Source organism: Colletotrichum scovillei (assembly GCF_011075155.1).
Source record: "Colletotrichum scovillei strain TJNH1 chromosome Unknown Contig00013, whole genome shotgun sequence".
Taxonomy (NCBI): Eukaryota; Fungi; Ascomycota; class Sordariomycetes; order Glomerellales; family Glomerellaceae; genus Colletotrichum; species Colletotrichum scovillei.
This window is the reverse complement of record NW_023336271.1, coordinates 369,622-397,537: the sequence shown is the minus strand read 5'-3', so window position 1 is coordinate 397,537 and position 27,916 is coordinate 369,622. Positions and strand designations below refer to the sequence as shown.

At 53.9% G+C, this 27,916-nt stretch overlaps 8 protein-coding genes across 8 annotated transcripts; 4 read left to right on the top strand and 4 right to left on the bottom strand.

The window, feature by feature from the left end:
* Positions 1–2,126: 2,126 nt before the first annotated feature.
* Positions 2,127–3,260, top strand: HER10_EVM0005379 (trypsin; the record flags this gene model as incomplete). Its single annotated transcript, XM_035475000.1, has 1 exon — positions 2,127–3,260. One exon carries the CDS (start codon positions 2,127–2,129, stop codon positions 3,258–3,260), a length of 1,134 nt encoding a protein of 377 aa, XP_035325907.1.
* Positions 3,261–8,383: 5,123 nt separating this feature from the next.
* HER10_EVM0011225 (multicopper oxidase) lies at positions 8,384–10,288 on the top strand (the record flags this gene model as incomplete). The annotated part of the gene is made up of 3 exons (XM_035480662.1): positions 8,384–8,621; positions 8,682–9,165; positions 9,223–10,288. 3 exons carry the CDS (start codon positions 8,384–8,386, stop codon positions 10,286–10,288), a joined length of 1,788 nt encoding a protein of 595 aa, XP_035325971.1.
* Positions 10,289–13,536: 3,248 nt separating this feature from the next.
* Positions 13,537–14,677, top strand: HER10_EVM0008326 (uncharacterized protein; the record flags this gene model as incomplete). The annotated part of the gene is made up of 2 exons (XM_035477853.1): positions 13,537–13,721; positions 13,795–14,677. The coding sequence occupies 2 exons, from the start codon at positions 13,537–13,539 to the stop codon at positions 14,675–14,677; spliced, it is 1,068 nt and encodes a 355-aa protein (XP_035325939.1).
* A 590-nt stretch (positions 14,678–15,267) lies between these two features.
* On the top strand, positions 15,268–17,049 carry HER10_EVM0011690 (uncharacterized protein; the record flags this gene model as incomplete). Its single annotated transcript, XM_035481114.1, has 3 exons — positions 15,268–15,413; positions 15,474–16,148; positions 16,211–17,049. The coding sequence occupies exons 1-3, from the start codon at positions 15,374–15,376 to the stop codon at positions 17,047–17,049; spliced, it is 1,554 nt and encodes a 517-aa protein (XP_035325979.1). The 5' UTR covers positions 15,268–15,373.
* Positions 17,050–17,213: 164 nt separating this feature from the next.
* HER10_EVM0002309 (uncharacterized protein) lies at positions 17,214–18,167 on the bottom strand (the record flags this gene model as incomplete). The annotated part of the gene is made up of 1 exon (XM_035472026.1): positions 17,214–18,167. One exon carries the CDS (start codon positions 18,165–18,167, stop codon positions 17,214–17,216), a length of 954 nt encoding a protein of 317 aa, XP_035325869.1.
* Positions 18,168–18,970: 803 nt separating this feature from the next.
* HER10_EVM0000647 (uncharacterized protein) lies at positions 18,971–20,767 on the bottom strand (the record flags this gene model as incomplete). Its single annotated transcript, XM_035470419.1, has 2 exons — positions 18,971–20,603; positions 20,670–20,767. The coding sequence occupies 2 exons, from the start codon at positions 20,765–20,767 to the stop codon at positions 18,971–18,973; spliced, it is 1,731 nt and encodes a 576-aa protein (XP_035325849.1).
* A 651-nt stretch (positions 20,768–21,418) lies between these two features.
* On the bottom strand, positions 21,419–24,005 carry HER10_EVM0004177 (alpha-galactosidase 2; the record flags this gene model as incomplete). The annotated part of the gene is made up of 3 exons (XM_035473829.1): positions 23,682–24,005; positions 23,025–23,628; positions 21,419–22,961 (listed from the first exon to the last, which is right to left on the bottom strand). Exons 1-3 carry the CDS (start codon positions 23,767–23,769, stop codon positions 21,419–21,421), a joined length of 2,235 nt encoding a protein of 744 aa, XP_035325888.1. The 5' UTR covers positions 23,770–24,005.
* Positions 24,006–24,657: 652 nt separating this feature from the next.
* HER10_EVM0009018 (FAD binding domain-containing protein) lies at positions 24,658–27,322 on the bottom strand (the record flags this gene model as incomplete). The annotated part of the gene is made up of 6 exons (XM_035478521.1): positions 26,966–27,322; positions 26,654–26,918; positions 26,237–26,605; positions 26,008–26,160; positions 25,451–25,926; positions 24,658–25,366 (listed from the first exon to the last, which is right to left on the bottom strand). Exons 1-6 carry the CDS (start codon positions 27,259–27,261, stop codon positions 24,658–24,660), a joined length of 2,268 nt encoding a protein of 755 aa, XP_035325947.1. The 5' UTR covers positions 27,262–27,322.
* Between the last annotated feature and the right edge of the window lie 594 nt (positions 27,323–27,916).

Here is a 27,916-nt window from a genome sequence, read left to right as displayed (position 1 = left end):
TCTGATGATAAGTTGATCGTTGAAGCTGTACCGCCACTTTGCGCTTATCGCGGAGGCGAATTATCCAAGTAATGCAATTTAGGTCTCAGGAGTGTTGGCATTGCTGGGAAGTGCATGTGGGATTTCCAGACATGTGACGTGAGGTGTTATTGATTACTTACTCTGTACTACAGTAGCATCATAAAAAGGAAGAATCCTCTGATGCCAATTCGTCAACAAGGAGAAATGCCAAGAGTTGATATCTGCCCACTTTTGATATAACTCACAGCTTCCCCATTCATCGATTCATCCACAAAACAAATAGCATTTGCCAACCTTCCACTTCTTGCCATTTCGTCGCAGCCAAATTTCGGTTTGTCGCCAGACTCCGCAAGGTCCGTGCAGGATCCTGCAAGGCCGGGCGCAGCAAAGGTCGTTGCTCATTACTCTCTCGGATTACCCCCGCATACCTCAGTAACATGATTTCGCACTTACATTCCTTGTTGTCAACTATTCTCTCTGTGAGAGAGACAGCTCTGAACAGCGTCTTTTGACATTGAAGCATCTATCTTGACAAGCGTTTCTTCATACAACATTGCGTGCTTCTGCTGTGCCCTCGGAGGATTTCTCTGATTATTGTCCGGAACGGGCCGTCTGTGAAGCTGGGGCATATGCTGGGTCCCGCGGGTGTAGGTAGGTGCTGTGACTAAGCAGCAACACCACAGCTATTATTCACTCCTTGTCTTCTGCAACTCCCCACGGCATTCATAGGTAGTCGACAACTCTGCATATATCTTCGATCCATCCAGGTACTCGAGATTAAGTTTGGAAGCGCCAGTCGCCTGACCAAAAGAGCATCCTTCCCAGCAAGCGAGCTGCTCGTCAGACGCCAAGAGATAGTAGGGTAGCAGCGCTTGATAGGTTGGATGCGCCGGCAAACCTCTAAGAGGTGGAGAATTGCCGCGCCAAGACACCAGTTGTTCAACGCCTGCCCTTCATCTCCCAGTCGTTTCCTCGATACATGGGTTGGGACCACGGTTTCCCACCCGCAACTTGATGTTTCTACGGCCTACCTCCGTCCTCCGCGGCCCCCTCTTGGCCTTCCTAATACGCTCGGGTCTGTAAGCCATCATGCTACCTTCCCGAAGAGAGGGCCGACCGAAAGCCTCATGGGCGAATAACTTAGTCGCCTGGCCGTCCGGCGCTGTACATCTCCGATGCGGGCGAGCATGTTCCCGTTGGCCTTCCGAATCTGAAGATACAGCCGCTCCGAAGCCGATGATCTGCACCTCATTTAAGCATAATGCAAAACTCAAACAAGCGTGTGAGGCGTCAGTTGGCGAGACCCAGTGCCGAACCAGTCCTGCACCAGACCTCGTGGATGAGCAGGCTAACAGCTCCCGCGCTTCCCAACGGTTGTCCCAACTTCCCAAGTTTTGCCCCCAACACGCCCAACCTGATTCCTATCTTGAGGATCTTGTACTCCTTCCTATTTAGCTATGCGTATACCATTGCATCGCGGGGTAGGCGGTAGTCTCCGAAGACACCTTGAAGGACTCACCCGACTAACACTGCTAGCACTTCGCGGGGTAGCTCCCTTCTCAAGTGCCTTTTGAGGAAGGCGGCGGGAGCTCTGGTGATATCATGGCTGCAGTGACATCGCAGGGCGGATATCTTTTCGAGCGCTTCTTGTGGAATGCCCTGTTGATACCAGGGAAACCTGCGGTGACATCGCAGTGCAGATGTCGTCCGAAGTGCCTAGTGAGGAAGTTCCGCTGATCTCTTGGAAACCTGCGGTGACATCGCGGGGCCATTGTCTTCTGATGTGCCTGTTGAGGAAGGCCCAGCTGGAATCAAGGAAACTTACGATAACATCACAGGCCGGCTTGGAGGCGAATTGGGAAGGAGGAGTTACACGATGGCTGGGGCGATGGAGGACTCCATCTTGAATAGCAAGTTAGCAAACAACAAGACCATGATTCTCCTCACGATCCTTGAGCCAAGACGAGTATATAAGTTTGCATCTTGTCATTCAATCTGGAAGCTTTTTTTGATCAGCACTCTAGACTCATCTGACTCTTCAGCAGCCTCCTAGACTCACCTCACTTCCCATCCACCCCGTTGTCTACCTCTTCAGAACGCCAATCATGGAGCTCACCAAGTTCCTCGGTTTCCTGGCCATGGTCCTGCCCATCGCCTACGGTGCCCCCACCTCGGCCGCGACCAGCCTTCACCCCAAGATCCTGGCCGCCATGAAGCGCGACTTCGGTCTGGATGCCGAGGCTGCCACCAAGCGCGTCGCCTTCGAGCACCGCTCCGCCGATGTCGTCGAGTCCCTCAAGGGCTCTGCTGGCTTCGCCGGTGCCTGGATCTCCGAGGACGGCACCACCCTCAAGGTCGGTGTCACTGACGAGGCCCTTGTCGCCGACGTCACCTCCGCCGGTGCCACCCCCGTCATCCTCGCCAACCCCCTCTCCAAGCTCGAGGAGGCCAAGGCCGCTCTCGATGCCATTGACATCGAGGCCCCCGCCCGCCGCGACGAGGCCTCCGCCTCCTCTGGCATCGCCTCTTACTTCGTCGATGTCGCCGCCAACAAGCTCGTCATCGAGTCCCTTGCCGGCAGCACCGCTACCGCCGAGTCCCTCGCCAAGGAGGTCGGTCTCGCCGCCGGCGAGTTCGAGGTCCGCACCGTTGAGTCGATGCCCTCCACCTTCGCCACCGTCCTCGGCGGTGACGCCTACCTCATCAACCGTGCCGCTCGTTGCTCCATCGGTTTCTCCGTCACCACCGGTTTCGTCTCCGCCGGTCACTGCGGTAGCGCCGGCGACACCGCCACCACCTCCGCTGGTGCCTCCCTCGGAACCTTCTCTGGCTCCGTCTTCCCCGGCTCTGCCGATATGTCCTACATCCGCACCGTCTCCGGAACCACCCTCCGTGGCTACATTGACGGATACGGACGTGGCGACCTCCCCGTCTCCGGCTCCACCGCCTCCGCTGTCGGTGCCTCCATCTGCCGCTCCGGCTCCACCACCGGTGTCTTCTGCGGTACCGTCGGCGCCCTTGGTGCCACTGTCAACTACTCCGAGGGCCGTGTCACCGGTCTTACCCGCACCAGTGTCTGCGCCGAGCCCGGTGACTCTGGTGGTTCTTTCTACTCTGGTGCCCAGGCCCAGGGTGTCACCTCAGGAGGTTCTGGCGACTGCTCTTCCGGCGGTACCACCTACTTCCAGCCGGTCAACGAGATCCTGTCCACCTACGGCCTCACCCTTGTCCGTGCTTAAACAACCAATCATCTCGCGGCCTTCGGTAGCAGCACCTGAGCTGATTTTATTCTTTTGAGTATATTTTGGACCCCTTCTGTATGTAGAGAGATGAGTATGAGGACATGAAAGCATGATGCCTTCCGATAGGGAAAATATATTTACCATCTGCAAGAAATATCTCGCCCCTGACAGCCGCTGTTGTGAATGCTTTTCCAAATCGTAAGTGGTATGCTTTGAATGTATGTGATTGTGAGGCTTGCTCGTCACGCCTTCCATGCAGAGTTGATCTCTGACCCCGCAGCCACATCCGAGTGGCTGGTCATTTCTGGGGCTGGTTGTATGTGCCCAAACTCTGTCTGAGGAAAGTCAAAACTCTCTCAGCCCTGCTCGTCGAAGATGCGTTGAAGCCTGCAGGATGCAGCAGCATGATGTTTTCCAAATGCGTACTGCAAGTAATAGGCAGGCAAGAAGTGTTGCCACCAAGTGGCCGGGAGCCATGATGACAACGCAGATCGGTTGCTCACCATCTCGATCCTTGGAGACGACAGGTCATGAGATAGCGCTGAGATCACTGTCTCTCTATTTTTTTGTGACAGCATGAGAAATCCTCGTTCCTTCGAATCCTGCCGTCTTGCGAAAGCGAGAGGCAAGGTAGTGCCAGTGCAGTGCCAGAATCCTCCACGGCTCGAACGGCTCAGCCGGGTCTCCCGTACCCTGAACCGACTTGACGTCTCGCCACAGCTCTCGATAGACATGATCGGATGGCATGACTTTCTCATCCACTTCAATCAAGACGTTGGAAATTAGATCCTGACTTCAATAGTCCGACTGGTCTGAACATAGAGGTTGAGAGACTGAATGAAAGTCTCGGTTCAGTCTTGCACTTATTGCCGCTTGAGCCACATATAGAGGCAACGGAGGACGTTCAACATAGTGCTTTGTATGATGTACGCTTCATTATGATGCATCCAGTCGATCGACATGGAGGCATTATTATAACGGCTCTCGACAGCTTGGGGAGGCGAGGGGGGTGTCCATGGTCCGCTCATCAACGGGTGACTTCTGGAGGCGTTGAATGGACTAAGCAGATCTTAAAGAGATGCATCAGGAGGCGTATCTCGATATCTAGGATGGGAGGCCTTTTACCTCCCAGGTTCTTCAGTGACCGTGACGATAGATAACAGGGGAGAAGTCTGGCATATCAAACATTCGAGGGCAGAGAGACGCCACCGGCCGCGAGCTTAACCATAGACATGGAACGTGGTAGTCTACTCAGCTTACGAATTCTCGACCGACAGCTGAAACAGCCACGCAATGGATTGATATCGCACACAGCTTTGCTCGGCATCTTGGCTTGACCAGCGAGCTACGAACCCCGAGAGTCCTGCACCAGCAGCCTTGGCTTTCTTGAACAACATCAGAGGGAGCACCCAGCCACGGGCCAAGCAAAGAGCCTTCTACCAAGGCGACCATTGGCATTCCCTGTGAGGTGTTCGAGTCACAAATGTCCTATTCACTACATGCATCTACGGATCATTGCTGGGATGCAGCCCTTCCGGACTTGCGTACGCACATCGACACATTGGGGAGTTCCTGCAATGCACCCGACCCCGTCGTTTGCTTCTGCTGCTGCGTGATTATGCAGGAACTTGAGCTCTTGCTGGGATTTTCGCCGACACTAAGTTCGCAGCCGGGCTAAGAAACCTCGAACGCCCTAGCAGTCGAAGAGGACTCGAACTTCGTCAGTGCGTCTTCGCCTTCGCAGCCCCCCCCCCCCCTTCCCCCTCCCATTCCTCTGGAGACTGCAACTTTCGGCAGGCGGCCACTCGGCCGGATCTTCTTCCAGCCTACAGACCACTCGTAGGGCCTTGTTATCCAGCGAGATGATCGACGGGGAACCGCGCAGACCTGCCTCCGGCTTTTGCTCAAACGCCGTGGATATCTCGGCATCCGGTGGCAGGAGACTGAAATCGGCTGGAAGGTCTTGGAGGTTGACTTGGCTCAACCGACGCCCTGAGAGGCTCTTCCGACGTACTCGATCAACTGTGACATTGATTCTTGTCATGGAAAGCATTATCGAGCAGACAGTATCAAGGCCCTCGCAGAAGACACCTAGTTCTTCCTTTCGATGGTCTCTCTCGCCTTCCTCAGGACGCACGGTTGCCTGCCCGAGAGCCAACGCCATCACACCCCCAAGGTTCTCTCGATCGATCTAGACCTGGTGTGAAAGTGCACATGCCGTGGGAGTTTGGCCACCAACGGGCTGTTTCTCACACTCTGCTGGACGATAATAGAAGGTCAATCTAGAGATAGAACTCCAGCCTTGCCCCAGACCCGGAGAACTCAAATAGAAGCAGCATGGCGTTGCGCGCCACATTCCGTAATTTGGTAAAGATCTGTGTGCTTCTACGGCTGATAGCTCATCAAGAAAAGGAATGGAAGCCGCATTGCCTTGGCTTGTTTCGATGCTAATCGTGCTTGTCAGCCTCTTCCTCAAAACGGTGTAGCTAAACGACCCAGGACCGTTCTGTGAGAGCCATCGTCCGAACCAGGACACAAGCCAGGACACGGATCTCTGCTCGGCAGACCCACAAGATGGGAAAGGGCTTGAAGGGTAACTGTCCGCAGGCCGAACTCAGCGGCCGGCTTCGTGGTCCTGTCAAACGTGACGTCCGACGTGGACCCTGGAAATGGGCTGTTGCGGCGGAGGTGAAGTACTGACTGGATGCATTATCAGGACGACAATCGATGTTCATGGTCAAGTCGAGGTGCGCATGGCAAAACTCTTGCCTGTTGAATTGGAAAGATGTTGAGGGAAGCAGTCATCCGTAGCCATTCTTCAATGGCGTACGGAAGAGAACGCGTCATCTGAGATAGCGATGTCGTTGTTCCATTCGGATGAACCCTGACCGCTGGTCTGAACGAGCCACTCTGTCGGTGTTACCAGGTTCATGTGCCTCGCCGAAGAGGGCATATCCGACAAGAGGGGCAGGCCGTGATCAGGTCGTCCGGAGTCTCCCTCAAGGCGGCCGCACCATGCATCGGGACACGCTCAGCGCAGTGGAAAGGCACAGCATTGTCCTTCCATGCCATGCATCTCCTCCACTGCAACGACGAAAGACGAGAGAAGCTGCGCAAGCTGCTTCGGAAAGGTCTGGGCACGTGGCGACGCGTTCGCCTATCTAGATCCCCGGTCCAGGTCCAGGTACCCGGCAATCTGGAGAAGCCAGCGGATGTTTCCTGCTCGTTGAAACATCAGGCCATGCCTAATACAACCACGAAGCAAAATCAAAAAAAGAGATCTGTGGCGACTAAGACGTCTGCACAGTCAAGACTTGGCTGTCTTGATTTGAAGGCGTGACTATGTGTGGTGTGTTTCTGGTGTCACAGAGGCGCGTCTATGAACGCTTCTTCTTCTCAAGCTCGCCACCACTCCGCGCCCTATCAACGGTTCAGAACCCCTGCTTCATTTGCATAGCACTGAGCGTGTGAGCCTGACTTACGGTGAATATCCGGCGAGTCACCTTGTGGCTGCGAATAGCACTCTGGCGCCCTCTGGCTGAATCAACGGCAAGCAGCAGCAGAGAGTCCAGATTTGGCAGCACTCTGAAGACCTAGCTACGCCAGATTAGAAGCAATGGGGTAGTTCCAAGGCTTGCCTAACCCCTCCCCCATCAAACAGGTAGCCGTAAATAGAGAAGGCGGAACACCGATGCCAGAGTTGTGCATTGTGCATGGACGTTGGGGAAAGGGCTGGAAGGGAGCTTAAGAGAGTCTGGTGTTCCTGAGGTTCAGGAGGAGCGTTATGGTGTGGCGCATTGAGCTTCTCTCGGCATGAACTATTTTGATGGGCAAAGGCGTCGACGGTGCCTGAGATGTGCTGCCAGCTTTTCCTCGTTGGAGAGGAACTAAGACGGTCCGCGCGCCCGGTCAATTTCAACGACAGCTAGCCAGTTCAAGCCACTTGTCTGACCATTGTGATCCCGGGGGTAGAATCTGAAATTGCAACCGGCATGGCGGCCGGACTGGCTGCATTGGCGTTGCGCCAACCTCGAAAGCCTACCCACCCAAACCAACAGATTCACAGTGGAAGAATGGGACCTTTCTCACGCCGCCAGGCCTCGGGGTACGGGGAGAAGTTCATACCCCTGCTTGGCATCTGGTCCCTCTCCGTTCGCCTTTGTTACCCGGCACGCTTTCGAGTTCCGCGGGCCGTTATGGGAAACCAGGAACCAATACGGGCGTGTTGGGGGGGCAGCTTATCGAGAAGATCGACAGCCAGGATGCTGTTATGCTGGGTTCTCGCAGAGCCCAATGCCTTTTTTCCGCGCCCCCCGTCTAATAGTTTCTGCTTTTACTTTTGTTGTTTCTTTTTTCATTCATCTTTTGTTATTCTCGATATGCTGACATCATCCACTTCAGCCGCTTGATCCTCGCCGTTCCTCCACTCTCAAGGTCTAGCTCGTCGCGCGGCGCGCAGGTAAAGAAAACACGGACCCTTCGGCCAGCTGAGTACACCGTTAGCTTTTGCCCAGGAAGTCAAAGAGATTGTGGGAGCAAAGACAGGAGCGACTAGAACCAACCCGCGCTGCATCATGATGGCGACGATGGATTACAACGTGGCTAACATTGCAGATGGATGTTTATGGCTTTGACCCGGGCTACGCACCTCCCGCGACTAGAACGACAAATGACTCGGCTTGATTGGGTCTGAGGTCTGGTCTGTGAGCCATGAGATTGTAAGCCGGATCTGCGAGCGAGGAACGGCTGGCGTTCTCTCTGATACTGCTGCTGCTTGCTGCTGCTGCAATGCAGACATTGCACACGCTGCACATGCTGCTGCTGCTCATGCTTGTCCTCCGCCTTGAACCTCGACCTCCTTCGATACCTCACACCCCCGTGTAGAGGACCGCGCCACGGCAGACGGCAGATCACCTTGGCTTGTGCTCCCGGCGGCGAACTAGGCATGGAGAGAGCGAGTGCCTCTCCGTGTCCATTCCGTATATATCATGATCGTCCCTCCACTCGTTCAAGTGAATCTTTTTTGAGAGGACACCAGCTCATTATCCTTCTGGATCTCAACCTTAGATCCTATCCATTCACTTGTTCTAATTTCTTTAGTTCTCACACAGCTGCCCACAATGTCGGTTTTACGCTACATTCTTCCTACCCTGGCGTTGGCGCTGGGAGCCATCGCCGATGCGAAGAGCTTCACTTTGGACCTCACCTGGGAGACCGCCTCGCCCGATGGATTCGAGAGGAAGATGATTCTGGTGAACAAGCAGTTCACTGGACCGAGGATTGAGATCACTGAGGGAGATGATGTTACCATCAAGGTCAACAACAACCTTCCCTACGCCACAACCGTTCACTACCACGGTAAGCTTAGACAGATATCTTGATTCAACGTTCTTCGACTGGTGACTAATATGCCTGTAGGTATTGAGCAGTTGAACACCCCTTGGTCCGATGGTGTTCCCGGCCTCACCCAGAAGCCCATCCAGCCCGGCAAGAGCTTCGAGTACAAGTGGAAGGCCACTCAGTATGGTGCCTACTGGTACCACGCCCACTACGAGGGACTCATCGAGGATGGTCTCTACGGAGCCATCACCATCCACCCCGCCGCCTCCCACCAGAAGCCCTTCAGCCAGATCTCCTCCGACAGCGCCGCCATTCACGCCATGGAGCAGGCCGAGAAGAAGGTCGTTCCTCTCCTGCTCGCTGACCACCGCCACATGATCTCCGAGGAGGTTCACGACCTCTCCAAGGCCGCCGACATCCAGTTCTCCTGCTACGACTCCTTCCTGTTCAACGGCAAGGGCAGCGTCATCTGCCGTACCCCCGAGCAAATTGATGCCCTTCTGACCCAAGAGCGCAAGGACGTTCTGGCCAACGTTGCTGGTGCTCGCATGACTGACAAGGCGTAAGTCACACCCCTGCGCAACCTTCCACAAACATCAGTCTCCCTAACACTATCTAGATGCATTCCCGCTGCTGTCATTGCCCGTGGCCAAGGTGATCTGAGCAAGGTTCCTGCCGGCGTCTTTGATGGCTGCCAGCCTAGCGATGGTGGCCTCGAGACTTTCAAGGTCGAGAAGAGCAACTGTGACACTGAGAAGTGGGTTGCCTTTGACCTTGTTGGTTCCTACGGCCTCCACACCGCCATGTTCTCCATTGACAACCACTCTATGTGGGTGTACGCCATGGACGGTGCCTACGTCACTCCCCAGGAAGTTGAGGCTATCCCTGTCGCCAACGGTGACCGTTACTCCGTTCTCATCAAGTACAAGCAGCAGGGTGACTTCACCATCCGCGCTGCCTCCGTCATCGCTACTCAGATGCTCAGCGGCACCGCCCTCCTCCAGTGGCGTGAGAAGGGTCAGCCCGAGCCCACCATCGTCGCCTCTACTCCCTGGGTCGCCGACAATGGCAAGCCGACCTCGAAGGATGTCCGTGTCTTCCGCCAGGCTCTCGCCAAGCCCTTCCCTCCCATCGCCATTCCCCAGACCGCCAGCGTCCTGCACAAGTTCGAGATGCGCAGCGAGGGTGGCTCCTACTTCTGGGCCCTGAATGACAACTTCCTCCTCCCCGCTGACTATGAGAACGACTCGCCCGTCCTCTTCGGCGTCCTCGCTGCCGAGAACGACCCAACCGTCGTCTCCACCAAGAACGGCACCTGGGTTGACATGGTCTTCCAGGCCACGGCCCCGCCCCAGCCTCCTCACCCCATCCACAAGCACGGCAACAAGATGTTCCTGCTCGGCTCCGGTACCGGTAACTTCACCTGGAACACCATCGAGGAGGCCGTCGCCGCCAACGGCACTCTCTGGAACTTGGTCGACCCCCCTCGCAGGGACGCCTTCGCGACGCCCAATGCCATCAGCCAGCCTACGTGGATGGCTGTCCGCTACCTCGTCGACAACCCGGGCCCCTGGTTGCTCCACTGCCACATCCAGAACCACATGATGGGCGGTATGTCCGTCATCATCCAGGACGGCATCGATGCCTGGCCCGTCACACCGCAGGAGTACGTCAATTACGACTAAAGGACACGGTCACAAAAGTCTTTTCATAAGAGTATACCACAAGCGAGTTCCCTGGGGGGTCGGTAATGGTGTAATGGGAAATCTAGAAGGGGGGTTCATGGCGCGGGGCGGCATTTGATTTGCATGGACGGCTTATTTTGCTACTCTTTTCTTGCGCGGGGCATTTTTGGACAAAATCTCTTATCCTTTCGGACTGTCATATATTCACCACAGATGCAGTAATCATTGAATCGATAATGAACATTTACACCATCCTTTGTTTTGCTCTTACAATCGGCTTCGTGATTCATGAGTAGAGACGCTTGCTCACATGGTGTGGCGTGGCCTGAGTGTTGCGTATCAATCGTCCTTATTGGAGTCTGCTCGACGGAAAGCAAAAGCTCCACAACATCATATGCTTATGTCTTGGTCCAAATCACCGCTGATGTATTTTGGCGTCATCCACGTAGAGAGTTCTGCTTCACCGTTTGTTTTTGTCCTGCTCGACATGACGCCGTGTCACCGCGGCAGTACCATCCTAGTACATCTTCCTCTCACGAAAAACATGCCGCCTTTCCGAGCGCTTGAATAAGGTAGAGCGAGAGGGCGAACAAGGCTACACGGCACGCCTCGTCGCACAGCAGCGGTAGGTCGATCAGCGCGTTAAGAGATGCTCTAACTCGTACGTGCGTTCATGTACTCCGTACATATTATGCAGTGAATATGCAATGCGCCTTTGAGGAGTGCCAATCTCACTCATTGCGGGCAAAAAAGAGACTTCGCCTCCTTGCCGCTTGTTCCTTCTGCTTCTCGGGTTCATGTCTCCTATTCTTCGCCCGGTGATGAACCCCGTTGCGCCGCGTCCGGGGACATTAGCATGTCTCGGCTTTACACTTAGCGGATCTGACATGTCTCTCGTTTAGACGTTGATTCAAATTGGGCTCAACATGACAGCACCACTGGTTTTCGACGTTAGGGGCACTTGCAAAGGACTCTTTTGTCTAAGTTCCTTCTTTGGATGGTTTGAATGGTTCACCGGACTGGCAGCCGTGGCGCTTTTTGGGGGGCTTCTGGGCCGATAAGAGACATCGCTGTGCGAACGAGGAATCAGGGGCAAACGGGAGAGAAAAGAAAGTGTGGGGGTGGCTGTCTAAGACAGTCTGGGTGGACGAGTGACAGGTTGAGTTCTGTGAGATAGAGGTGCATGAGATGTTATGCACTCTGCATTCTGCACAGCCTACGCTTGGCTATCATTTGCGTGCTTCGAATAACGTATTGCTCTCTCCTGGCACAAGAGACAAAATGCGCCTCCAGATCGGATACATGTACATCTAGAGGATGAGAGGGGGGGAACGTCTTTTGTACGATGGCGCCGGGGATAAAACGGCAGCGCTTATTGGCGCAGAGCCTTTTGTTGGCGTTCGTATTCGAGAGTCAGAGCCTCACAGGTGCTTGGTGCCGAGCCGGCGGCTGTGTTTGGCCACTGGCCAGGAGATGGCCTCCGCCACTTGGCGTTAGAGCGACCATAGGTAGTTTTGCTTTCTTGCGAGGTGTTTACATTGGCGACGGGGATTCGCCTTAGCTTCATGTGGTGTTGTGTACAAGACGCGGTATCATGTGATACCTTATCTGGTTGATACTTGCAACCATCGCTGCTGCTGAGGTGATCTCGGCAGAACGGCAAGGGCTTAATTAATGGTGGTTCATTGTTGATGAGGCCGGTCGGCTATCTAGGTAGTTTGGAAATGCAGTAGTCTCCCATTCGATCAGGCTTGTTTCGTTACCTCGCGGAGAATTGATGTTGCCTTTTCGACGTTTTTTATTGTTGATTGGAAGCTTTGGTTGGTAAAAGAGATGGCTTGGCCGAACCTTGCCAGTCTGCCAGTAAATGTTGGTGGCTCATCTACTTGTAGCAACGGGCACATCTTTCCTCCTCTCGAGAGCTTATATGGTAATGCAATAACGACGTGGTGTGTGCGATCAACCTCGCCTACTTCCTATTATTTCGTGTCGCACAAGGCATGAAGGTACTAACGTAGGTTGCAGGCTACGGCATCCCGCTCCGGCGGGCCCCTTCTACCGAGCTGCCCGGTCCGGGTGGATCCGTGAACCGGGCAGCATGCCGTGAGTGGAGCCAATTTCGCCGGAATCCGGAGGCAGAGAGTTGTGTACTTCGGAGAAAGATATGTCTCATGCCTGTCGACTAGTGGAACAGGGCTCTAGAAGCTTCTCTCGAGTAAAAGAGCCATGGTAGGTTATATTGAGAGCATAGTTCTTCCGACACGACGCACGCTTTCTAGCTCAGCACGCCGCGCGCTTTCCGCAGCCCTCGGGAACCGATTTCCGTAGTCGCTGATCAGAGCCGACGTTGGCATTACCTATTTGAATGTCAATACGAGTTGCACAGCCATGTAAAATAGACAATAATTTTTCCGGAGGTGATGCGTTACCATGGAACCTGAGTTGAGCACAGATCACGTCATCCAAGCTTGCTTCGCCATGTATGAAACCTGCCAGCAGAAGGTTAAGAAGGGTGCTGCACTTCTTTCCTGCCTTGACTAACCACATGCTGCTCATTGTGGGTCGCGGGATATTTTCTCTCAAAGTGGCTAGTAAGGACTTTACAAATGCGAGGTTGCTCAATACGGTAATCTGCAGACAAGAGCTGTCAGAAATCTTAGGCGCCTGGTTGTCCGGGGGCCCGGGCTGTGTCTACAGTTATGATCGTTCTTATGTTCTGTAAACAAACTCGCTATGAAACGACCTGAGTCTCTCAAACCTGAGAAATTTCAAAGCGGGACTGATCCAAAGGCTGGCAGGGAAATCGGCATGTCACGTAGTATCTGTAGTGTAGATCTACCTTAAATCTATAGAGATTGCTGGGCATGAAGATGATGAAGAGCTTAACAGAAATTAGCTCCCGTCGGATGCTCTTTGGATCCGTCGGGCTGAAAAAGCATTCTGCTTGTCTCCATTCGGACCCCGCGCGCGCACGAGTCAACTTGCACTGCCGTGCCGGGGCATACCATGGATGCGGGGCCTCTTCGGTCCCAGCCGTAGCATCGCGAAGAAAATGAGATGACATGCGCTGACGTGCTGCGGATTTTGTATCCGTAAAGTCCTCTGCATTTGTAAGTGTTGAAAGATAGATTGGTAGACGGAGAGGTGAGGATATAAGCTTCACAATGTCCCAGGTTAGACGGGAAGAGCTCTAGATACCATCTCCAACAACTGACTTTCGTTGACAATACTACAAAACTGTCATTACCATGTCCGGACTTCTCACCCTCGTTCTGCCTTTGCTGGCTTTGCCGGCCATCCAAGCTTGCCCGACAAAGTATCACAATGCTACCACGGCCTGCGCCCAGGTGACCGGGAATCAGACCGTCAACTCGTTCCAGCTGTACCCCGAGAACGCAGACTTCGACACCAAGCGCTGCGTGGCCTATTTCAGGTAAGGTTCCCTCAGTCCATAACCGAGAGACCCTCAACATCGACGGAAAAGTGCTATAAGCTAACCCTGATAGTGTCCTCTACAACGCGAGTGTCGCTGCCTGGAACCCTACCACGTCCGAAATCCAAACCATCGAGATCCCAGGCCTGAGCTTCAACCCCGAACTTCACTCCAGCGGCGTCCGCGTCGACCCCCTCGATCGCCTCTCCATCATCATCGACGCCGGCTCCGCCTTCGACACTGGCGGCCAGAACATCACAGGCGACAACATCCTCGTCAAGTACGATCTCACCAAGAAGCAGGTGCTGTGGCAGCGCAACCTGACCGAAGTCACCGGTGGCGTGTACGGCGGCTTCCAGGACACGGCCCACGGCCCCGACGGCACCACGTACGCCCTCGGTACGTTCCCCAGCAGCATCATCCGCGTCAGTCCCGACGGCTCAGAGGCCGTTGCGTGGTACCTCAAGACGCCCGCCAACCACTCCATCCACGGGCTCTCCGGACTCGTCTCCTCCCCCGACGAAAAGGCTCTTCTCGTCGCCGATAGCTCGGACGGTCAGCTCTACCGATTCGACACCGCCAATGCCACAGCCTCGACGCCGGTCCGAGTCCCTCTTACTTCGGCGGACACAATCGGCGCAGCGCTCGACGGCGTTTCGATCCCCTCCCGCTACAACGGAACGGTCATCCTCGTCTCCGATAATGAAAAGGGAACGGTGGTTCTGCACTCGGCCGATGCCAAGTGGGAGTCCGCTGCTGTCATCGGAACCGTGCCCAACGCGTACCTGGCTGATGGAGGCTCGACGGTGACGACTGTGCAGATCGGCGGCAGCGTCTACTCTGTGACGGAGTACTTTGGTGACGCCAAGGTCGCGGGAACCTTGGCCGGCAAACGAACTGAGTGGCCGTTGGTTGATATCACCGCCAACATCAACGGGTTCCTTGCTGATCAGTAAGGGCTGGGACAATGGGAGCTGGAAATTGACTGTCCTTACCGAATGAGATAGAAGCTGCAGCTGCAGTGATTGCGATAGATTCATAGACCTTAAAGATGTTGAAAGCGACGTCGTCACCTGTCACGTGAACTCTTCCCTTTTCTACATGTTAACCGAAACTTTGACACCATCCTGGTACGCTTAGATGTTGTCAGAATGCCAGCCCCAGTCGGTCAGGAGCTTGGATGCGCCCCAGAGGCTTCATGCCTTTGACAGACGTGGACCGCTCTATCGGTTGAGAGTGGTGGCTGTAAATCCATTCCGGAAGTGAAAGTCAACGTGCATACAATTGCTGACCCAGGAGATTGGTTTGACAGCCCATAACTAGATTATATCTCTCCACTAATGCTCTGCTGGCAATCCTTCAATCCTCAATCACATTGCTGACCACCACTTGAGGGATTGGCAGGCACCAGTATTCGTGCTTACATAGACAGGGATGGGTCCGTTGGGATACGCTAGCTTGACGCCCGTCAGCACTTAAGGAGAATACAAAGGAGTAGTGCAATCAGGGGGAATTCCAGCACAAGTACTTCATGCGAACGCAGAACCAGATAAGTTGGATACATCCGTTGCCCCGGGCATTTGAAGTTATTATCTCGATCCACGTTGCTTCTCCGGCGATCTTCGTGTGTTCGTGCCAAACACCGGCCAAGGATGGAATCTCAGAGCAAGCGCGTCGCCGTCATCGGCGCAGGTAAGAGAAACTCCGAAGTAGCCCCTTCATGAATAAGACAAGGACGCTAACGACGCCCAGGACCTAGCGGTCTTGTCGCTATCAAAGAATGCCTTGCAGCGGGCCTGGAAGTGCAGTGCTTCGAGCGCGCGCCCGCGCTCGGCGGGCTCTGGCTCTACAACCCGGATCCGAGTGCCGAGACGAGCTCCGGCATGTACCCCGGTGTCATGCTCAACTCCTGCCGGTTGACAACGGGCTACAGTGACTTCCCGATTGACCCGGCGCGGTACCCGATCTACTACTCCCACAAGCTCCATCTGCGGTACTTGAATGAGTACGCCGCGCATTTTGCCCTTGAGAAGCATATCCGCTACGAGACGACAGTCGTGGGATGCGAGCCTCGCAAGGAGGGCGGCTGGGAGGTGAGGGTCCGTAGGGGAAGCGAGAAGGATGGTAACGGGGAAGAAGTGCTCGCATTTGATGCTCTGATTTGCGGAACTGGCATTATCAGCAAGCCCTTCATCCCCGAATACAAGGGAAGAGAGTCTTTTAAGGGTGAAGTGCTACACAGTCGTTCTTATCGCAAGCCGAGCGCCTACGAGGGCAAGAAGGTCATCCTTGTCGGTCTTGGGTCCTCGGCCATCGACGTTGCGTGTGAAGTTGGTCCGGTGGCAAAAGAGCTCACGATCGTCAACCGTCGAGGTGCTTGGGTCCTGCCTCGATTCGTCTTGGGTAAACCCACAGAGGCGTGGGATAGTACGTCTTTCTTGTTGCATGCCAAACTCTTGATGGGATAATCTACTAACCCAGTCTCACAGGCCGTAGCAGCCAGATATGGCTTCCCGCAAGCGTCCAGGAGTGGCTCTTTGAGAAGATACTCAACCATGCCCAAGGCAAGATGCCATCGGAGCTTCAGCCAGATCACGGCCTCATGGCACAGAACGCCACCATCCGAAGCGACTTCGTTGAAAAGTTACAGACGGGTATTTTTTCCCTTCGTCGCACCACGATCGCCTCCTTCACCGAGACGGGTGTCATCCTGGAGAATGGCGATTCCCTCGACGCCGACGTTGTCATTCTCGCCACCGGATACCACATCGTCGACCAGCCATACCTCCCACCTGGCGCGCTGGCCAGCAAGGAGGCGCCGGCCCCGCACGTCGACTTGTACAAGTCCGTCGTACCGCCCACTTGGAAAGACCTGTATGTCATGGGCCAGACCGAGCAAGCCGGACCCGTGACGCCTGTCTCCGAGGCGCAGGCCCGGTACATTGCCGCCGTCATCAAGGGAAGCGTAAAACTGCCCGATGAGGAGGAGATGATGCGGGAGATTCGCACGATGAGGGGTTGGCGGAAGAAGCACATGATCGACTCGGACAGACACGCTCTGAATGTGGAGTTTGTGAAGTATATGGACGGTCTGCTGGCACCGTTGGGCGCGGCACCGACTTTCGGGAAGCTGTTTGGACGCATCTTCACCAGCGGAAAGCCATTGAGAGCCTGGAGTATTCTTTCGGCTGTTTACTTTGGCATTCCGGCCCCGGCGCAGTGGAGATTATTTGGTGAAGGAAGTACACCTGTGTTGGCTGAGGAGACGCTGCTCAGGACTGATGTGGATGCAAGTCAATTGAGCGAAGGAGAGAAGTCTTTCTTTTGAGAAGTTTTCTATATTGGTTCCAGTACCTCTTAAACCATTCAATGCCCAAGAATTGAAAGGAATACTCTACGGACGAATCTGAATTTGTTAGTTGTGCGGCTGGTCTAGCGGAAGGTATCTGCCCATCTTGCCGTGATGAATGAGGCTCCGCAAATGGTCGGGCCTCATACTCCAATATCGACATTTTCAATCTCCTTTTGGGTCCAATCCCACAGCTTGAGTGCGAGGCTGTCATCCTTCGCGAAAGCACTGCCATTGCCAGCGACGCCCACGGGCTCGTAGTACTCGCCGTTCTCAACCCCATCGGCAGTGGCAGCCCAAAGCTGACTCCTCGCGCCCTCCTCTACCTCGACTCCGATGAGTGGAACGACCACCTTCTGAAATGCTCTGATAAGCAGGCTACCGTCCGTCGACTTTTGCAAGTCGGTCTTGACTGTGCCGGGGTGGATGGAGACGGTCGTCCATTGAGGGTACCTCTTGGCCATCTCCCGTGCGTACAGCAGGTTGGCGAGCTTGCTTTGTCCGTAGAGAGCATTCGCCGAGAGACTTTTACTTCGGCCGTTTGGGTTGAAACTGTCGAACTGCAGACCGCCAGAAGGTGGGTATTTGTGAGCCACGGAGCTGACGAAGACGACGCGGACGTCGGCTTTTCCGCCGCCAACATTACTTCCGGAAGCTGTCGTTTGCAGGATGGGAACAAGAAGTTTGACGAACAAGGCGTGACCAACATGATTGGTTCCGAAATGCATCTCGTAGCCCTCCTGCGTCACACTTCCAGCAGGCACGTTCATGACGCCCGCGTTGAGGATGAGGATGTCGAGACGAGATGCCGTTGAGAGGAATGTGGTTGCAGCGTTGCGTATAGAGTCAAAGGAAGTGAGATCGAGCTTTAGAAACTTGACACAGACCGTTGGGGAGGTGCTCTCGATTGTGTTGATGACGCTTTGGGCGTTGGGGGCGCTCCTAGCCGCGATCCAGATCTCAGCTGGGTTGTGTTTTGCAAGATCCATGGCTGATTGGCGCCCGAGGCCGTTGCTTCCGCCTGTGATGAGGATCACTTTGCCTTGTAGGGATGGGATGTCCCGTGAAGGGAGCCAGGATGCGCCTTTGCATGCCATTGGGTGTTCGTGAATGCTGATGTGGTTTGGGTAACGTACGCTGAGCGGTACAAGTTGCTAGGAGCGGGTGATGATTATGAAGTGAATGCTGGAAATCAGGATTAGGTCATGAGATACACCAGAAAACTCGCGTTCTTATAGACATAATCCTAAGAGTTGATATCATTTGGATATTATTTTTCATTCCAAATCACATGCTCTGGTCCATCAGGAATCTGGGGCAGCACGCAAAGAAGTTCAAGCCGAATGTCCGACAGCCAATAGGATGACACGCTTTGCGAGCGGGCAAATCGCAACACCAAGCTTAACACCGGTAGCGCGAAATAGGCAGAGTAACACCGCCCCATTTTCAGCTCCTTTGGTGTACTTATTTATATTCTAGCCGTAACAAAGTTGGGGTCTAAGGTGGGAAACGCTGCCGAAGAGAGACACCGGCGAGGAGAGAGACACCGGCGAGGAGAGAGACACCAACGAGAAGAACGGTAACTGCCCGGGAGAGATTCATCTGGGAATGTTGGTCAACTTAGGCTAAGAATTCAGTCGACGCTTCAAGATTGACTAGCTACGCTTGTGTTTGAACTTCTTCTTCAACAGGAAGTAGTATATATACTCTCAAATCGCAGCTGCAGGGGACAAAGAAGCCGATCGAATGCCCATAGAGAAAGTAGGCTGAATTAGCATGTCCAGACCGCCAAGTCCAATCCTTTTCAAAGCATAGAGCTTCTAGACGTCTGTTATGAAATCTCTTCATACATTTCATGGTTCCTCATTGTCACATGATTACTTCAAGGTGTTTTCTCCAGCTAACGTACTCCCGCAAACGTCCAGTTCCGGTTCTTCGCGTCGTAGACCTTCTTGAAAGGTTTCAACGTACCGTCTGGGCATCTCATTGTACCTGAGAAAGCCAACTCTCCTAGAGAATCGTCTGGTAATAGCAACCGAACGTTAAGCAGTCTGCGATCATTTGGCAACGTCTGTGGAGTTGGTCGTTCTCCAGCGAGGCCCTTGCTCCGCAAGACCTGGTTCCCTGAAGATACCCTTTCGTAGAAGTCACCTTCCTCCATTCTCATTACTTCGGAAGCCACGGTCCCCGCGAGAGTCGCGTCCCACATCCCTTCCTGGTGCAAGCCACCAGTGATGAGCCCAACAGCTTGTCGTCGGGTGCTTGGCTTGCGACATTTGAGGGCGACGTAGTAAAGCGGTGGTATAAGACCCATGTCAGCAGTGAAGCTGAACTTGGTTGTACAGTGCCCGGATGAGAGATCTGCCGCAATGGTGGGTATTGCCGCGGTGAGAATCTCCTTGGATGACTCCACCATCATGTCGAAATGCCAGATGAACTTATCAAAGATGAGCTCATCGTCCGGGTGAAGAGATGTCTCCATGATGATGTGTGCCATCGTGTGATAGACAGGTAGGAGGCGGAAAGGCAGACGCTCCCGGGCGGATAGATGAGTCCACCTCTTAGTTTTCAAAAGGTTGAACGCGAGCGACCATGATATCAAGTCGTTCCTTAGACATGACTGAATGACAAGCATCTCGAATGCTTGAGACACGTCGGGACTTGTCGCACTCGCTAGGCAACATCGTCGTAGCCGCTGAGCCCTGACTAAAAGTTGATCTAGATGATTCCGAGCTTCTATTAGTGACCCGAAAGAGCCGGGGAGTTGTCCCAAGGGACGCAATCCGTCGGACTGCCTTTCCTGACTGAATGGACCTTTTAACGATCTTGCTTGATAGTAGAGTTGTGAGAGTGTGTCAATAAGGCATTCGACCATGGGATCTAACGCCTTGTGGCAGCGGGCATCGCCTATACCGTCTCCCGACTTGAGATCAGGTATGATGTGACTCAATAAGTTCAAGCCGTGGTTCAGATGAGAATGACCTGCCTTAAATCTCTTACGCATGTACTCCAGGCATATGTAGAGAATGCAAGAAACTAGAGCTACTTGTGCCGACATGGGATTGTTCAAGGCCAAACGTTCTCGAAGAAGGACTATTGACTTATTGTAGTGCTGTAAAGTGCTGCGTTCCTGGACATCCAATGAAGGGGAGACTAGCTGATTAGGCACAGAGGCGGCATCTGTCATTTGGTGCTTGTGAACGGAGGCGAGCGCCAAGATTGCATGCATTACGGCGGGCTCTCTCGAGCTGGTTTGGAGAACGATGGTGTCCCAGAAAGCAGAGTCGAATATCCCTGCCAGCTTGGCGATTGTCCGACGTGAAAACCACTCGTAAAGCCTCTTCTCAGCGTCCGACAGCCCCGAGACGGAGGTGCGGATGTTGCGAAGTGAGATAGATGATGCCTGTTGCGACATGAATGGGGCTGGACTTCGGGTTCTGGAACTCCAAATGCCGTACTCATCACAGGTCCTGCCTGTGGTGACACAGCGTCGACAAGCTGGCCGGGTCTCATCACACTTTACTTTTCGAATCCTAGTTTTCAGTATCAGTTAGAAGATATTGTCATAAAAACTACAACACGAGATGATGTGGGCGCACCTGCAGGTCTTGCAGCCGCTCTTGACTCGGATAGTTGGGCGGGACTTCGACTTATTGGCGCCTCTTGGAGGCTGCGGCCGGGATTGAACTCCATCCATTTCGACAAGCCGCCCGTGAGTCTCTCTGAGAGGTGAGCGAGTGCGAATGAGATCCGCGCCAAACAATTTTCGACTCTCCACTTATACGCTGTCAAGGCAGTTGATACGGTGTCTACACGCTCACTCAAAAGAGCCACTGAGAGAGTGTTGCGAACATTGGAATCACGGCAAGCCTTGAAAGTTGCTCGAGACTCGAGTGGTATCGCCGGCTCCGGGCCTCCGGCCTTCGTTCATGATTCGTCGGGTCGCAATTCCTTGTCTTTCATTGGCTCAAAGAGAAGAAAGTCCGTGCCAAATGGTCTCGCAGCTCGAAATAGGAAATAGCTTCAACCAAGGTTTCGGAACATGCCTTTGAGTTGATCGGCAATCTCAATGCGTCCTTCCACGTGCTCCTTGAGCAACATCGATACGTAGCACGGCTAACATCAGTGATTGATTGTAGATGCGGGTTGATCAATGCATGCCCTAGGTAAGTCACGAGCAACGTGTTGCCATCTCAAGTAATGAAGAGGGGCCTAGGATCAGCCCGTGGTTCCCGAGGGATGAGTCAAGTGATTAAGATTAATTCTAGCTATCACTCAGGCTTCTGCTTGAAAGTCACTCTAGTCATCTTCGCAAGACTGCCGTCCAATAACTCATCCGGCGCTTCCATCATACCTTCGAAATGAGCACAACACGACTGTCGTAATCACCATCAAAAGCGTACTGCACACCCGTGCTCATGAGCGTAGCACCAGAATAAGTACCGTTGTTATCCAAAGAGTACTTGGCCGTCGGGTCCAGTCCTTGAAGTTTAAGCCGCGGCAGGGCGTGATTGTACAGCGCGCGCACTTGGAAGTAGAACAGCACACCCTGCGACCCGTCCTCCGAGATGACCATGGCAGCCGGCCAGTTGGACTCCTCTGGCAGACTGAGACGCCACAGGTCGCCTCCAATCACAATGGGGTTGACCACTTCACCCAAGGCCAACAGCTCGGGGATCTGCACCTTATCCTCAGCGGATATCACGGCGGGGTTCAGCTCGAGGCCAAAGGATCCACCCATCATGGCGACGTGAGCGCGGAACTTGATGGGAATTGTGCGACCAGTGAGGTGGTTGGGCACCGCGGAGACGTGGGCACCCATGGCAGAGAGCGGGTACGCCAGGGAAGTTCCGAATTGAATGGAGATGCGGTCCAGGGCGTCGGTGTTGTCAGATGTCCAGATTTGAGGGAAGTAGTGAAGGACGCCGGGGTCGAAGCGGCCGCCTCCGGATGCGCAACCTTCCCAGAGCACATCTGGGAATCGCGAGGTGAGGACCTCAAAGACGTGGTAGATGCCTAACATGTACGAGTGGCCGATGCCTGGGACCGGGGTCTCGTGGAAGCCTCTGTTGTTGTCCCACTTGACGTAAGAGATGGGGGCGCTGGAGAGGATCTTGGAGACCGAGTCAATGATGAACTCCTGCACCTCTGGGAGCGCTACGTTGAGCACAAGCTGGTTCCTCCTGATCGTTCGAGGGTAGTTGCCGGCGTGGAGAGCCCAGTCAGGGTGCTCGTGGTAAAGAGTAGAGTTGGGATTGACCATCTCTGGCTCAAACCAGAGACCGAATTGAAGCTTGTCTGTCGTGTTCGTGACCTCGAGGTTGGTTACCTTGTTGACGAGAGCTGGGAGGCCATCGGGGAAGCGCTGTGCGTTGACTTCCCAGTCGCCAAGACCGGCGGTGTCGTTCAGTCGGGGGTACTCTTGACCAAACCATCCATCGTCTAGAACAAAGAGCTTGACACCGAGTTGCGCCGCTTCCTGTGCCAGGTCGTAAACGGTGCTCTCATTGTAGTCAAAGTAGAGACCCTCCCAGCTGTTGAGCAAAGCGGGACGAGTCTGATCGACGAACTGGCCTCTCATGAGGTGGTTGCGGTAGAGCCGGTGGAACTTCCGGGATACGCCACCGACACCAGCATCCGAGTATACAGCGACAACCTCAGGAGTAGTGAGGGTCTCTCCCGGCCCAAGAGGCCACGAGAGCTGGTAGGGATTGAAACCGAGCATGGCACGGGTAAACCCTTGGGATCCTTTCTCCACGTCAACGGAGAACGAGCCTGTGTAGACAAGAGAGAATCCCCATGCCTCGCCTTGGGACTCGGTCGTGTCTGGAGAGACGAGGGCCAAGAATGGGTTGTGAAGATGGGATGAGTACCCAGTCGTGCTTCCGAAGCTATGGGGAATTCAGGTCAGTCGAGGTCCTTCAGGGGTACCTTAGCAGTCGTTCTTCACTCACCCCTGCGTGCCGTAGCCAACCTTCCTCCGGACTCTCATGGCTTCGCGGGCCCAGTCACCTCTCAATTCAATCATCTCAAGGTCTTCAAAGGGCAAATCGACGCTAAGACTTGCGGCCTTGGCGATGGTGATGTTGCCCTCCCCCTCGTTGGTGATGTTGACGCTTCGGACAATGGCATCATACTTGGGGAAGATGGAGTACGAAAGATCGACGGCAATGGAGCTGTAGTTGTCGTAGAGAGAAACGACAAGTGTAGAGACCTCGCTATCGCTTCCAAACGTTGCTGGGAGACCCGGCAAGCCAGGCTTTCCAGCCGTGACTCTGTGGGATCGATATTGGAGGTCGCTGACCGTGTATCCCTCAGACTGGTGAATTTGTACTGCGGGGACACGGAAATCTCCACGTCCAAGGTCGGGGTACTCTCGTCTAACCCGGCCGATCATGTCGACCCAGCCATTGATTTCCGGGGCGAGCATTTCCATGCTCTCCGTAGCCGACCCTCCAAAGTGGTCAGACAGTAGGTCACCCGTCAGCTCATCCACATGGAAGCGGTATGAGGAGTGGTCGCCATTGAGGGCAAAAGACTTGCCATCAACGACAATGCCTTTGTGATGTTAGTCTCGCGCATGGTGAGTCCCAGCATGGCATCATTCATACCTGCGGCTGAGCCATTTTGTGCCAACACGCGACCAGTGAAGACCGATGCGGAGGCAGCAACGGCTAGACGTCTCAACGAGAAGCCCATCGTTCCGTACGGGAATGAGGACCAAGGACGAAGGGAGTTGTGATGGGCTTGATGCCGGAGCAGGATGGTTATCAAGCCTTCTACGGCGATGAAGAGTTTACGGTGAAAACACCCGATATTTATACAATCTTCCCTTCACCTTGCATATGCAGCCTCTCCGGGTTCGCCGGTCATCTTCGCGATGCGCCGGCTCACCCAGCAGGCCACGAACCTTAGCTTCGTCAGAATTATCGGCCGTTCCCCAGAGATCAGCGAGGAGAAAATCCACCGCTAGTCCAATAACCATAAGCCAACAAGGAAGTGATCAACATGCGGGGTAGTTCCCCACGAGTTTTCCGCCTGTTTTCCGCCGCTTAATTGCACCGTCAGAGAGAGTGGGTGTAACGTCCTGCACGACAAAACGACTTTTCCAACCCGGCTGTTCTAGCAGCGAACATGATCCGATTGCAACCTAAAAACTTCGGAGATGAGGGGTAGCTTGCTCTTGGCATTAAACAACTCAAGAGAGAGAAACATTCTGGGGGTTGGGGAAATTTGGGTGGGACTTAGCATCCGGGGAAAACCTTGGTTGGTTGTGGCGTGAAAGCTAATGATGACATACGTCCTGCATAAGGTATTTTGATGTAAATGGCTCAACACACGCTTGGGATGAAAATTGTCCGTGAATTACACCAATTGGCTGAGATGAAAAAGAGAAGAGCTGGATGCTTACTACGGAGTCTAGTTCTATCGTGAAAATTGACACATGAACGAATCTATCTAATTTACAAGGGCTGCTTTCAAGGCAAGCACCCAAGACCCTTGATTGGATCTCGGTATGGTAGCTTGCATCCACCAGGAAAGGTTTGTTTGGAGCCATGTTTAACTCTGCCCTCCACCAAAATGTCTCTACTGGCTCAGACCTGCGACAATTCCCTCACGATAAGCAGTGATACCTGCGAGCGTTGCCGCGGGACCAACAATGGCCGATCCCAGAATCACCGCTGCGGCCTGAGTCAAGGCTTGCTTCGTATTGACGTATCCGCAAAGTCGCAGACTCCACGGCGCTGTGCCGAGGGCAAGCAGCAGCGAACAGAACGTAAAGATCAGAGTATCCAGCTTCGACAGGCCCAGAGCCATCAAGGCCGCGTTCTCACCACCAAACAAGCTGTACTTCATACCGAAGAGAGCGACATTGGTGAGATGGATGGCTGCGGAGATCGCCAGGGTCGAGTAGTAGACGAGGCCAAGAACTGGGAGATCTGCCTTGGCGAACATGTTTTGGTACTTTTCTCTCGTGCTCTGTAGCTTGGTCTCCTCGTTCTCAGGTTGCTGGGTTCCAGATTGCAGTCCAAACACAGAGAGACTCCTAGCCAACAAGAAGCATAGGATTGGCGCATTGCGCCAGACGTTGATTGAGTTTGCGTCCTGACGATACAGCGCGACGGCTGCGGGTAGGAGATATCCCGCGGCCGTGATGGGCAACACCCTCTTGGCGTTCTCGAGGGGAACGTGTCTGCCGACGATGGTGTTGCAAGACCAATGAGCGAAGACACAGGAGATTGGGGCAAAACCACCTGGACCGAGCGTGTTGTTGAAGATGGTAAAGATTACGATTCTGGGGTTCAGTGCCTCCGCGTTAGTCTGCTTCTGGGGGAGTCTGCCCGATTACATCGGCTGTGATAGCTGGGAATCGACTTACAAGGTCACAGATGTCAGCTGGTTTCCCACGCGGTTCAAGTCAGCCAGTGCGAGAGCAATGAGCGCTGCAGTGTTCGTCATGAACTCGATAGCCGGCAACATCGACGCATCTCCACTGGTGGAAGAGCACAGGACGTCGACCAGCGTCTCGAGGCTCCTAGGCAGACGCAACACCCCTGCCGCGATGGCACAGAGCGCACACATGAATGCGACAGAGAAGAGCTTATTCAGACTGCCCAAGCCCTTGAGTGGCTTCGCTGGCAACTCATCCTCGAACAACACCGCTCTGGGACGATGAGGCACTTCTAGTCTCTCCAGCTTCGTTGCGGGGGCGCAGAACTCGACGCCTCGGTAGACGACTCCGAAGGAGCCCAGCAAAGGCATTAAGTAACGCGCAATCATCTTGCCCATTCTGGTTCGTAGCGTGAAGGCATCCTGGAGCCAGTAGCCTTGCTTGACAATGTGTTGAGCACGTTCCTATCCAAATGAACGGCCAATATCAGCCTCCGAGTTCGTCGCGAGACCTCGAATCTTCATTGAGTATGACTTGTCACTTACAAAGCGTTTTTCTTGCACCTCAGCAAAGATACTCTCCAACTGCTTCTCACTAAGACCACCGGGGGTCTGGTCAAGGTTGCGCAACAAGGCGTTGACCAGATGTGCAGCTGATTCGATTGCTCCATTACCACCTTGGCCTGTTACGGGATCGACCTATTCGACAACGTCAATCAGCAACTGTACTGTTGACCCACTTTCCCTCAGTATCATTCACACGTTGGGTACTGACCTTGTGTGCGGAATCTCCGATGGTGATGGCTCTCTTGTAGTGCCACTTCTCAAAGACATAGGTTTGAAGCGGTGCCAGCGTCGTAGCAATGCGTTTCTCGTAAAGGTTACCAAGTGTCATATTTTCCAGAATCTGGTCGTCCCAGTGCTGCTTGATAATACGCTCCTCGTCGGCCTTGGTATACCTGTGGAAGGAGATCAATCCCAGTCTTCTAGACTTGCAATTGGTAACATACCTCGGGATATCTCTACCATAGAGAGTCTTCAACTCCATGAACAAAAACCAGTACACGCGGTCTCCCGGCGCAGCCATTACAAAGTAGCTATGGCCAGGTGACATCGTGTTGTGCTGACTGGCTCCGGGGTATGCCTTGGGCCTGTGAGAGATGCCAAAGACACACAAAGTGGAGGCGGGGACCTTGGATTCCTCATCCAGTGGGAAGTATCCGGTTGGCGCTTGTCGCCACATCTCCTTCCTTACCGTGCTGTGAATTCCATCAGCTCCAACGACAATGTCCCCACTGAAGACCTTGTTGTCTTTGGTGGTGACATGAGCACCAGATTTGGTAAATTCCACGGATACAACTCGTTGAGAAGTGAGCACTCTATCCTTGTGTTTCAAGTTTTCATACAGAACCTGAATAAGCATCTGCCTGTCGATGAAGATCATTGGATATCCTAACCTGTTCTCTTGTCAGTTATGATTCGCAAAATTCCACAAGCCACCTACATTTTCTCCCACATGTCCATCAAATCATGTTGGTAGCTGAAGATTTCACCATTCTCCCGCCTGAGGTAGGCGTGTTGGTATACTTGGTCCTCAGCTTTGGCCCGGTACGCTTCGTAACAACCGAGCTGATCGAGAATCCGCAAGCCATTAGGCAACAGTCCAATACTGGCTCCAACCTGGGGGGCAATCTCAGGATAGGCTTCGAGAACAACATAGTCAATGTCGAACTTCTCGAGCATGTTGGCGAGCGCCAAGCCCGCGACGCTACCGCCGACAATGACGATCTTGAAGGTCATGGTTAAGCGCGTAAGGCTTAGCGTGGAACTTGGTCTTGAAGGTATCGGAAGATCAAAGTTGTTGCATCAGAAGATGATAGGCTCTCCATGTGATATTCGGTACGTCAATCAAGAGGTCGCGAGTTGAATCTTATGGCCCCAAACGGACACTTAAAGACCCTACGGTCCGGACGGGGAGTTGTTCATCTCCGTCCGCCAGACCCGCCCTGCCGCCCCGGGATTATCACGACCTTGTCAAATCCCACCGGGGCCGGGGAATGATTGGTGTTGATCGTGTGGTGTATGTAGACCTCCCACCGGCTCTAACACGGAGTGCTCTCTAGATCCATCTCACTAGTCATGCCTAGAGGTCCACAGGATCCAATATGACTGAAACCTGTAGCCATCCCCAGGGCACGAACGCATAATGATTCCCCAACAACCTGTACCGTCGATGGGGATCGTTTGCCAAAAAAGTTTTCCCAGAGGTGACCATGCCCCGTTATCAGGTTCCAACGATGCTCCGATCGAGAGACCACCTCATTCGGCTGCCACGATCTCGGAACTGGCCCTTGAAGTGCTCGATCTCGCGTACAGTGCAGTGGCAATGATTGACTTGGTGATTTATTCCGGCTCTTCAGGCGCAAGAGATCAACCTTCACAAGACTTAGCTTTC